This window comes from Oncorhynchus tshawytscha, linkage group LG07 (assembly GCF_018296145.1).
Source record: "Oncorhynchus tshawytscha isolate Ot180627B linkage group LG07, Otsh_v2.0, whole genome shotgun sequence".
NCBI classification, from domain to species: Eukaryota; Metazoa; Chordata; class Actinopteri; order Salmoniformes; family Salmonidae; genus Oncorhynchus; species Oncorhynchus tshawytscha.
The window spans coordinates 47,704,974-47,717,250 of NC_056435.1; the positions used below are offsets into that span (position 1 = coordinate 47,704,974).

Below are 12,277 nucleotides of genomic sequence, written 5' to 3' on the forward strand. Positions count from 1 at the left end.
TGGGTGGATTATCTTGGCAAAGGAGAAATGCTTACTAACAGGAATGTAAACAAATGTGTGCACAACATTTTAGAGAGAAAGGCTTTTTGTGCACATGGAAAATTGCTGGTATCTTTTATTTTAGCTAATGAAACATGGAACCAACCCTTTAAATGTTGAGTTTATATTTTTGTTCAGTGTATATACACACTCACTGTCCACCAGGGAAGGAGTCTTGTGCTGCTTTTATACAAACATGAAACCCCCCCCCCCTAGAATCTTACTGTCACGCCCTGACCTTAGATATCTCTGTTTTTCTATATATTTTGGTTAGGTCAGGGTGGGTACTCTAGTTTTTGTATGTCTAGGGTTTTTGTATGTCTATGTTGGCCTGATATGGTTCCCAATCAGAGACAGCTGTTTATCGTTGTCTCTGATTGGGGATCATATTTAGGTAGCCATTTCTCTCATTTGTGTTGTGGGTTCTTGACTATGTTTAGTTGCCTGTCTGCACTAAGTTGTATAGCTTCACGTTTCATTTGTTGGTTTTGTTAAGGGTTTTCATTCATTAAAAGAGAATATACGCATACCACGCTGTGCCTTGGTTTCACTCATACGACGATCGTGACACTTACAGAGATCTAATGGGTTTCTATAGGAACCATATTATAAACAAACAGTGGAGGCGGAACAAAAACATCTACAGCTATGGGTGGCCCAGAATCCTGAATATGTGTATCTATGCCTGTGCCATCATGGAAAAGACAGATGTCTGCATTGCAGGCTGAAACATGCATGTTGCCCTAGTTCTTATTTTCAGATTGTGTACGAGTATCCCTTTGCGATAGTTGTGCTTGTTCATAAAATGTTAACTCCTAAGTAGCAGGTGGTAGAACAAGTGTATCTGTGTTTCCCTCAGAATGTTGTAATAACCTGATTTAGTATTGCTGAAAAGCAATTGCTTGGTGTGCATTACACAAACTATGACCATCATCCCTGCTCCTCTCCCTGTCCCCCACCTCAGATTCTGCAGCAGGTGTGGCCATTTGTGGGTCAGTATCTGGAAAAGTTGCTGGTGGAGACCATCGCTCCCTCCATCCGTTCCTCCAGCACTCACCTCCAGACCCTCACCTTCACCAAGGTGGACTTTGGGGACAAGGTAACTTCTAAGATAAATTTCACCATTAAACACACTGCTTACAGGTCTCATCATACGGATACACTGTGACACTTTTTAAACACAGCACAAGATTTTATTTCACTCTCACTGAAGTGAACTTCAGACATATTGGTCAATGACCTTTTATAATTTTAAAATTATAATTTGACAATGACTGTTATATTTAGTGTATATTATGTTCTGTATGTAACTATGCTGTGTTTGTGTTGTAGGCCATGAAGGTTGTGGGTGTGAAAGCACACACAGAGAATGAGAGGGGACAAGTTCTGCTGGACGTGTACATCAGGTGACCTTCAACCCTTCCATGTTTGACTTTCCTCCAGGTGTCACGTTCGTCGTATTGATGAGACCAAGGCGCAGCGTGATATGAATACATACTTCTTTTAATAAAGAAAGAACACTAAACAAAATAACAAAACAAACGTGACGCTATATAAACCGAGTGCTGACAGACAACCACACAGACAATAACCCACAAAACCAAAATGGGAAATGGCAACCTAAATAGGATCCCCAATCAGAGACAACAATAAACAGCTGCCTCTGATTGGGAACCAATTCAGGTCACTATAGACCTACATTTACCTAGACATACCAAAACCCCACAGATATACAAAAACCTTAGATAAGACAAAAACACACATACCACCCTCAACACACCCTGACCTAAACAAAATTAAGAACACAAAGATAACTAAGGTCAGGGCGTGACAGTACCCCCCAAAGGTGCGGACTCCCGGCCGCAAACCTAAACCTATATGGGAGAGTCTGGGAGGGCGTCTAACCTCGGTGTCGGCTCTGGTTCTGGACGCCGCCCCCCCTTCTTTACACTGAGTCTGCTCTTGTAGCACTGACCCGTGGATCATTGTCGGAGGCTCTGGACTGCGGATCCTCGCCGTAGGCCCCGGGCTGGGAACCCTCGCTGCGTGGATCATCGCCGGAGACCCCGGACTGGGTACCGTCGCCGGACGCTCTGGACTGCCGAGGTGCACTGTAGGCCTGGTGCCGGTACTGGTGGTACCGGGCTGGGGACACGCACCTCAGGGCGAGTGCGGGGAGGAGGAACAGGGCGTACTGGACCCTGGAGGCGCACTGGAGGAAGAGTGCGAGGAGTAGGAACAGGACACACCGGGTTGTGAAGGTACACTGGAGACCTAGTGTGTATAGCCGGCATCAATTGTTCTGGAACTTTAACACGTGTTTCAGGATGAGTACGAGGAACTGACACAGGTGGCATCGGACAGCTAACATGCTCGTCAGGGTGAATGCCGTGCATACTACGCCAAACCAACAGCTCTCTCTCTTCACTCTCCTCCAATTTCATCAACAACTCCTTGAATGTCTCAATCTCTCCTCCGTTCACTCTCCTACGATCTGTCCAATAACTCCTCGACAATCTGACTCACCCCTCAACTTCGCAGACTGCTCCATGTGCCCCCCCCCAAAAAAATTATTGGGGTTTCTGTGGCCTACCTCCCCGACGTCATTGCTGTCCGCTCTTACTTCGTCGTTCCTCCTGCCACCATGGTAGGCGACCCTCTCCTGCCATGTCCAGGATCCTTTACCGTCCAGTATTTCGTCCCAGGTCCATTTTTCCACAAAGCGCTGTTCCTCCCTTTCACGCTGCTTGGTCCTGGTTTGGTGGGTTATTCTGTCACATTCGTCGTATTGATGAGACCAAGGCGCAGCGTGATATGAATACATACTTCTTTTAATAAAGAAATAACACTAAACAAACAAAATGAACATGCCGCTATATAAACCGAGTGCTGATAGGCAACTACACATAGACAATAACCCACAAAACCAAAATGGAAATGGCAACCTAAATAGGATCTCCAATCAGAGACAACGATAAACAGCTGCCTCTGATTGGGAACCAATTCAGGCCACCGTAGACCTACATTTACCTAGACATACCAAAACCCCATAGATATACAAAAACCCTAGACAAGGGAAAACACACATACCACCCTCATCACACCCTGACCTAACCAAAATAATAAAGAAAACAAAGATAACTAAGGTCAGGGCGTGACACCAGGCCTCAAAAGCACCATTCACTCTCTCTTCAAAATGAGATCTACTGGGTATTGAAGATCATATCCATTATACAAGGACCCATTATTGATTGCAATGTGTTACAGTATCCTTCTCTTTTACCATGCAGCTATGTTGGAAACGTTGAGATTAATGTGGAGGTGAAGAGGTATTTCTGCAAAGCAGGAGTCAAGGGAATACAGGTATGTTTTATCTTATCTAGTCTATGATATGGCTGTGGGAGATTATCGAAAATAGGGAGAGAAAGAATGAATTGACAAAGAAAATAAGAAAGGGAGAGGCATGAAGGGATGTTGTTCCCACTCTACAGTAAGGTACCCGTAAGACTATAATTAACAGGGTTTTAGTCATTTACAAATGCCATTTCTTTTTTTATATATAAACAAATAATTCAGTCTATAAAGTACATATAAACCCTTTATAAACCCATTATAAACCTTTTATTGTTGCCATTCATTTTATATTAATGTATCCATATTCCTGCCTCTTTCAGCTGCATGGGATGATGAGGGTGATTCTAGAGCCTCTGATTGGAGATGTCCCCATCGTGGGTGCGGTCACCATGTTCTTCATCCGCAGGCCGGTGGGTACCTGGGACTGTCCCTCTCTTTCCTCCACACCTACCATAAGTCTGTCCATCTCTCCCTTCCTATCCCCTTCCCCCCCAACACCACTATCATCCACTCCCGGTTACTTGTCCATGCCTCCATTTGTTTACGTACTTCCCTTTCTCTTTGTATTGAAAGTCCTGAACCTCAACATTTGCTCCTCTGTTTTTCCCTCATCCCTTCACCCCTGTCCTGCAGAAACTGGACATCAACTGGACTGGATTGACCAACTTACTGGACATCCCTGGCCTGAAGTGAGTGAGGTTGAGTCTATCTGTTGTTAGTGTTCTGTAATTGGAGTCACTATGTAATGTGATGATAATTCACTTCATATAACACACAACTATACTTCACTACATCACATGATACCATCAACACTGTGCTATGATGTGATATGCCACCTGACCAGGCTGTATAATACTGTACTACTGTATTTACTGTATGTGTACTTCCGTATCTACTGTATATATGAAGTCGTGTGCTCCCTCGCTGTGTTTCTCAGCATCATGTCTGACACTATGATAATGGACGCCATCGCCTCCTTCCTGGTTCTGCCCAACCGCCTGACTGTTCCCCTGGTAGCAGACCTGCACGTTGCCCAGCTACGCTCTCCTCTGCCCAGGGTGAGACCACACACTCCACAAACACTCTCCAGAAACTTGTTACGAATGACGGAGTCATCCATGATTCACCAAACTACATTTTCAAAAAGGAAGAAAAATACTTTAAGCATATGTTTTAATTTCAGTGTCCTCCATTTCCACTAATTGAAGTTAACTGTACGTTCTTTTTTTATTTAATAGTGTAAAATTAACAGTTTTACAGAAAGACTAATGTATAAGGGCACAGGGCAAGACCCAGATGCAGATGGTTTGAGTCCCTGATATTTATTAGTATCCATGGGGCAGGCAAGAGAATGGTTGTGGACAGGCAAAAGATCATAACAAGGTCAGAGTCCAGGAGGTACAGAGTGGCAGGCAGCCTCGAGGTCAGGCAGGCAGGTTCAAAGTCAAGGCAGGCTTGGGTCAAAACTGGGAGGACTAGCAAAAAAACAGAGAAAAGGACAAAGCAGGCGCATGGAGTAACACGCTGGTTGACTTGACAAAACAAGACGAACCGGCACAGACAGACAGAAAACTCAGGTATAAATACCCAGGGGATAATGGAGAAGATGTGTGACACCTGCAGGGGGTGGAGACGAGCACAAGGACAGGTGAAACAGATCAGGGTGTGACATAATGTGAAGGCCAAATTACAGAGGAACTTTTTGATGCAATTAATGCCTTAAACACCACAACTTCCGGCGCCGACAGAGATGGCCGCCTCGCTTCGCGTTCCTAGGAAGCTATGCAGTTTTTTGTTTTTTTACGTGTTATTTCTTACATTAGTACCCCAGGTCATCTTAGGTGTCATTACATACAGTCGAGAAGAACTACTGAATATAAGAGCAGCGTCAACTCACCATCAGTACGACCAAGAATATGACTTTCGCGAAGCGGATCCTGTGTTCTGCCTTTCACCCAGGACAACGGAATGGATCCCAGCCGGCGACCAAAAAAACGACTTCGTAAAAGAGGGAAACGTAGCGGTCTTCTGGTCAGACTCCGGAGACGGGCACATCGTGCACCACTCCTCAGTATACTTCTCGCCAATGTCCAGTCTCTTGACAACAAGGTTGATGAAATACGAGCAAGGGTAGCATTCCAGCGGGACATCAGAGACTGTAACTTTCTTTGCTTCACGGAAACATGGCTCACTGGAGAGACGCTATCGGAGTCGGTGCAGCCAGCTGGTTTCTCCACGCATCGCGCCGACAGAAACAAACATCTTTCTGGTAAGAAGAGGGGCGGTGGCATATGCCTTATGGCTAACGAGACGTGGTGTGGTCACAAAAGCATACAGGAACTCAAGTCCTGTTCACCTGATTTAGAATTCCTCACAATCAAATGTCGACTGCATTATCTACCAAGGGAATTCTCTTCGATTATAATCACAGCCGTATATATTCCCCCCCAAGCAGACACATCGATGGCTCTGAACAAACTTTATTTGACTATTTGCAAACTGGAATCCATACATCCTGAGGCTGCATTCATTGTAGCTGGGGATTTTAACAAGGCTAATCTGAAAACAAGACTCCCTAAATTGTATCAGCATATCGATTGCGCAACCAGGGCTGGCAAAACCTTGGATCACTGCTATTCTAACTTCCGCGACGCATATAAGGCCCTGCCCCGCCCTCCTTTCGGAAAAGCTGACCACGACTCCATTTTATTGCTCCCAGCCTATAGACAGAAACTAAAACAGGAAGCACCCGCGCTCTGGTCTGTTCAACGCTGGTCCGACCAATTGGATTCCACGCTTCAAGATTGCTTCGATCACGTGGACTGGGATATGTTCCGCATTGCGGCGAACAACAACATTGACGAATACGTTGATTCGGTGAGTGAGTTTATTTGCAAGTGCATCGGTGATGTTGTACTCACAGCGTCTATTAAAACATTCCCCAACCAGAAACCGTGGATTAATGGCAGCATTCCCGCAAAACTGAAAGTGCGAAACACTGCTTTTAATCAGGGCAAAGTGACAGGAAACATGACCGAATACAAACAGTGTAGCTATTCCCTCCACAAGACAATCAAACAAGCTAAGCGTCAGTATAGAGACAAAGTGGAGTGGCAATTCAACGGCTCAGACACGTGAGATGTGGCAGGGTCTACAGTCAATCACGGACTACAAAAGAAAACCAGCCCCGTCGTGGACCACGATGCCTTGCTCCCAGACAGACTAAACAACTTTTTTGCTTGCTTTGAGGACAATACAGTGCCACTGACACGGCCCGCTACCAAAACCTGCAGGCTCTCCTTCACTGTAGCCAACGTGAGTAAAACATTTAAACGTGTTAGTCCTCGCAAGGCTGCAGGCCCAGACGGCATCCCCGGCCGCATTCTCAGAGCCTGCGCAGACCAGCTGGCTACGGACATATTCAATCCCAGTCTGCTGTTCCCACATGCTTCAAGAGGACCACCATTGTTCCTGTTCCCAAGAAAGCTAAGGTAACTGAGCTAAATGACTACCGCCCTGTAGCACTCACTTCCGTCATCATGAAGTGCTTTGAGAGACTAGTCAAGGACCATATCACCTCCACCCTACCTGAAACCCTAGACCCACTCCAATTTGCTTACCGCCCCAATAGGTCCACAGACGACGCAATTGCCATCACACTGCACACTGCCCTAACCCATCTGGACAAGAGGAATACCTATGTAAGAATGCTATTCATCGATTACAGCTCAGCATTTAACACCATAGTACCCTCCAAACTCGTCATCAAGCTCGAGACCCTGGGTCTCGACCCCACCCTGTGCAACTGGGCCCTGGACTTCCTGACGGACCGCCCCCAGGTGGTGAGGGTAGGTTACAACATTTCTACCCCGCTGATCCTCAACACTGGGTCCCCACAAGGGTGCGTTCTCAGCCCTCTCCTGTACTCACTGTTCACCCACGACTGCGTGGCCATGCACACCTCCAACTCAATCATCAAGTTTGCAGACGACACTACAGTGGTAGACTTGATTACCAACAACGACGAGACGTCCTACAGGGAGGAGGTGAGGGCCCTCGGAGTGTTGTGTCAGGAAAATAACCTCACACTCAATGTAAACAAAACAAAGGAGATGATCGTGGACTTCAGGAAATAGCAGAGGGAGCAGCCCCACATCTACATTGACGGGACAGTAGTGGAGAGGGTGGAAAGTTGGCTTGTCACCAAAAACACTCACAAACTTTTACAGATGCACAATCGAGAGCATCTTGTCGGGCTGTATCACCGCCTGGTACGTCAACTGCTCCGCCCACTACCGTAAGGCTCTCCAGAGGGTAGTGAGGTCTGCACAACGCATCACCGAGTGCAAACTACCTGCCCTCCAGGACACCTACACCACCCGATGTCACAGGAAGGCTAAAAAGATCATCAAGGACAACAACCACCCGAGCCACTGCCTGTTCAACCCACTATCATCCAGAAGGCGAGGTCAGTACAGGTGCATCAAAGCAGGGGCCGAGAGACTGAAAAACAGCTTCTTTCTCAAGGCGATCAGAATGTTAAACAGCCACTACTAACATTGAGTGGCTGCTACCAACATTGAGTGGCTGCTGCCAACATACTGACTCAACTCTAGCCACTTTAATAATGGAAAAATTGATGTAATCAATTTAACACTAGCCACTTTAAACAATGCCACTTTAGATAATGTTTTCATACCCTACATTACTCATCTCATGTATATACTGTACTCTATACCATCTACTGCATCTTGCCTATGCCGTTCGGGCATCACTCATTCATATATCACTCATTCATATATTTTTATGTACATATTCATATTCATTCCTTTACACTTGTGTGTATAAGGTAGTTGTTGTGAAATTGTTAGGTTATATTACTTGTTAGATATTTCTGCATGGTCGGAACTAGAAGCACAAGCATTTCGCCACACTCGCATTAACATCTGCTAACCATGTGTATGTGACAAATAAATTTGATTAGATTTTTATTTATTGTGGCCATCGAAATGTTAGCTATTAAAATCAGGTCCAACAATAATATCAAGGGGCTAGAAATCCAAGGCTTAAAAACCAAGGTATCGTTGTATGCCCGACATCTGGTGCAATGATGCAAACAATTACTTTGATAGAACCCACAATCTACAGTATCTGCAATATTAAAGCTGATCTTCTCTCCACAAACACTCCTTAAACACACACATTTACTCAGACCACAGACTCTATGTATCTTATCTGAGCGTACTGTCAACCTCCTTGATAAATGAACTCTGAACTCTGAGTTATTCAGACATTACACATAATTGAGCTTATACCAGTATCAATCCTTTCACTGTCCCTCCCTCCCTCCCTCCTGAAATACTCCATTGCACCCTCTCTCTCTGAATCCCCTCTCACTCTCTCTCTCTCTCTCTCTTAGGGTGTGGTACGTATCCACCTCTTGGAGGCTGATGACCTGCCAGCTAAGGACAACTACATGAAGGGAGTGATAGCGGGGTTGTCTGACCCGTATGCTCTGTGTAGGGTGGGGCCTCAGACTTTCACCTCCCACGTTGTGGATAACACTGTCTGTCCCAAGTGGGGAGAGATGTATGAGGTGAGGGGTCCAGGAGCCGGAGGATTGTAAAATCACTCATTCCTCTTTCATTGAATGTCACTGCCACATATTAGTGTTGCATTTACTGTTGGAAAATAGCATGTCTTGATTTCCATACCTTTATTTAGGAAGATAATGCATTACTTGGTAGAGAATGCATTGGTCCGGTAACGGAGTTGGGATTCCCCTATATGTGTGTGTCTATTAAGGGAAATCCACTGCCAACTGAGTAATCATATACAGTACACAGCCACATTGTCTCCTCATTCATGTCCTGTGTTTGGTCCTCATGGTGTTGTGTATGTCCATGTGTGTGTGTGTCAGGTCATAGTCCATGAAGTACCAGGTCAGGAGCTGGAGGTGGAGGTTTATGACAAAGACCCAGACAATGATGACTTTCTGGGGAGGTAGCTACATCACTCTGCCTGCCTGCCTGCCCATGGGTTTCTGTGTGCCGCACTGCCACTGTTTTACTGACTCCCCTGACCTTTCACCTCTCATAGTCCTACCACTGAGTCAAAAGGAGAAGGATATAAAGTCTCCTAGTGTTTTAAATATAGTGTTATCCTCTTGTCCTTAAATACTACTGGTTCTCCTTTCCTTTTTTTTCCTCCATCGTCTTGATTTCTCTCTGTTTTTGTTTATTTCTCTATTTGTCTCTCTCCCTCTTTTTCCATTTTCCTCCAGAACCAAGATAGATTTGGGTATCGTGAAGAAGTCCAAAGTTGTTGATGAAGTGAGTTATTTGTATTATTGAATGTCTGATAAAGTTAGACATTTAACAAGATAACAATTTAACAAGATGACTCACAACCCATTTAGAAGTAATGTCTATGCTTTCCCCATTACATTATCATCACAATCTGTATATTTATGCTTTGTTTCTCAGTGGTTCACCCTGAAAGAAACCAAGTCAGGACGTGTCCATTTCAGACTGGAGTGGTTGGTCTTGTTGCCCAATACGGAGCGACTGGAACAGGTCTGCATCCATATCCTCCCTATCATAATATTCCTCCCGCAGTCAATGTGAAAGGAATATGATGCTCAGGCTGTCTTGTATGGTTAAACTTTGTGGTGACTGTGTACACTGGCAGTGAGCCCGTAGTGAAGGAATGTGCAGATTGAACATTGCTTAGAGCTGAGTGCCTCTTCCCTTCTCCCCTCTCCACTCCTCCCCCAGGTTCTTCAGAGGAACGAGAGCATGACGGTGTCCAGTAAGACTTCTGACCCCCCCTCTGCAGCTATCTTGGCAGTGTATCTAGACAAGGCTGAAGCCCTTCCTGTGAGTCACCACACCTCATCAACCTCTCCCCCCTCCTCTCTCAGCCCAAAGCTACTTCCTGTCTGTGGCTTTGCTAGGGTACAGCTGAAACTGTCGTTAGGGTTCTTGTTACAGAGTTGTTCCCTGCCATCTGCCCTTGTTCACTTCCCATCACTGAGCTGAGATCATTGGATAGGTGTAAGGAATATCTCCACCTAGCTTTCAGGTAGGCTAGATGGAGTTTCTGCCATGTTGCTTTCACGTACCCAGTCCTATTTGATCTGTTAAGGGGAGTGAATGGCAGGTGAGGGGCGAGAACAACAGCCATAGTGGTGGTGTGTTCAGCTTTAGACTTCCTGAAACTGTTTGCACACAGCTCTGTTGTTTCCTCTGTGCGTCAGGACGGCTTTGATTTCTATACTGTTTTTCGGTGGTTGCCATGCAACATCTATGGCAGTGGTTACCAATCATAGCTCTATAGCACTACAGAGTGTGCAGGCTTTTGTTACAAACCAAATTAAATCATATCAAACTTTATTTTGAGGATCTGGGGGAGCCATGCCAAATCTTTTCAGTCTCTTGAGGGGGGAAAGGTTTTGTCGTGCCCTCTTCACGACTGTCTTAGTATGTTTGGACCATGATAGTTTGTTGGTGATGTGGACACCAAGGAACTTGAAACTCTCGACCGCTCCACTTCAGCCCCGTCGATGTTAATGGGGGCATGTTCGGCCCGCCTTTCCCTGTAGTCCATGATCAGCTCCTTTGTCTTGCTCACATTGAGGGAGAGAGAGTTGTTGTCCTGGCACCACACTGCCAGTTCTCTGACCTCCTCCCTATAGGCCTTCTCATTTTTGTCAGTGATCAGCCCTACCATTGTTGTGTCGTCAGCAAACTTAATGATGGTGTTGGAGTCGTGTTTGGCCACGCAGTCATGGGTGAACAGGGAATACAGGAGGGGACTAAGTACTCTCCCCTGAGGGGCCCCAGTGTTAATGATCAGCATGGCAGACATGTTGTTGCCTACTCTTACCACCTGGGGTCGGCCCGTCAGGAAGTCCAGGATCCAGTTGCAGAGGGAGGTGTTTAGTCCCAGAGTCCTTATCTTAGTGATGAGCTTCGTGGGCACTATGGTGTTGAACGCTGAGCTGTAGTCAATGAACAGTATTCTCACATAGGTGTTCCTTTTGTCCAGGTGAGAAATAGCGGTGTGGAGTGCGATTGAGATTGCGTCATCTGTGGATCTGTTGGGGCGGTATATGCGAATTGGAGTGGGTCTAGGGTGTCCGGGAGGATGCTGTTGATGTGAACCATGACCAGCCTTTCATAGCACTTCATGGCTACCGACGTGAGTGCCACATAGTCATTTAGGCAGGTTACCTTCACTTCCTTGGGCACAGGGACTATGGTGGTCTGCTTGAAACATGTAGGTATTACAGACTCGTTCAGAAACTCGTTACTGAAGACGGAGTCATCTATGATTCTCCGAATTATATTTTAAAAGAGGAAGCTAATTATATCAGGCAAGGAATTCGTTCCAAATAATTTAAAAAAATAGAAAATTAACAAATGTACAGAAAGATCAGTGCGAAGGCCAAATTACAGAGGAAGAACTTTGAGGCTATTAAATCCTTTCAGTCTGGAAAAACCCCAGGGCTTGATGGCATACTGGTAGTTTTTTTTATATACTAAAAGCTCCATTGTTAGATTGTTATAACATCTCCTATAGAAATGGGAGTCTGTCAGGTACTCAGCAGGAAGGTCTAATTTCTCTATTATTAAAACAAGACCCAGATGGCAAATATAAAGACCCAGTCTATCTAAAAAAACAGGAGGCCCCTTACACTTCAATGCTGTGATGCAAAAATACTAGCAAAATGTATAGCACTCAGAATTAAAAGGGTTTTATTAGGTATTGTTCATCCGGATCAGACAGGTTTTTTACATGGACGATACATTGGAGATAATATACGACAAATACTAGAAATAATAGAACATAATGGAATATATAAGAAGCCAGGAATGGTATT

The 12,277-nt window shown here is 45.3% G+C and overlaps 1 protein-coding gene across 2 annotated transcripts in view; it reads left to right on the forward strand.

The window, feature by feature from the left end:
• Nucleotides 1-12,277, forward strand: part of LOC112254670 — a 74,433-nt gene that overhangs the window by 5,947 nt on the left and 56,209 nt on the right. For both annotated transcript variants that reach the window (XM_042324503.1, XM_042324504.1), the window contains exons 3-13: nt 1,004-1,138; nt 1,372-1,445; nt 3,330-3,402; nt 3,714-3,803; nt 4,027-4,082; nt 4,331-4,451; nt 8,813-8,989; nt 9,314-9,396; nt 9,677-9,725; nt 9,879-9,968; nt 10,170-10,271. In XM_042324503.1, the coding sequence (XP_042180437.1) occupies nt 1,004-1,138; nt 1,372-1,445; nt 3,330-3,402; nt 3,714-3,803; nt 4,027-4,082; nt 4,331-4,451; nt 8,813-8,989; nt 9,314-9,396; nt 9,677-9,725; nt 9,879-9,968; nt 10,170-10,271 (1,050 nt within the window). The remainder of the gene's footprint in view (nt 1-1,003; nt 1,139-1,371; nt 1,446-3,329; nt 3,403-3,713; nt 3,804-4,026; nt 4,083-4,330; nt 4,452-8,812; nt 8,990-9,313; nt 9,397-9,676; nt 9,726-9,878; nt 9,969-10,169; nt 10,272-12,277) is intronic.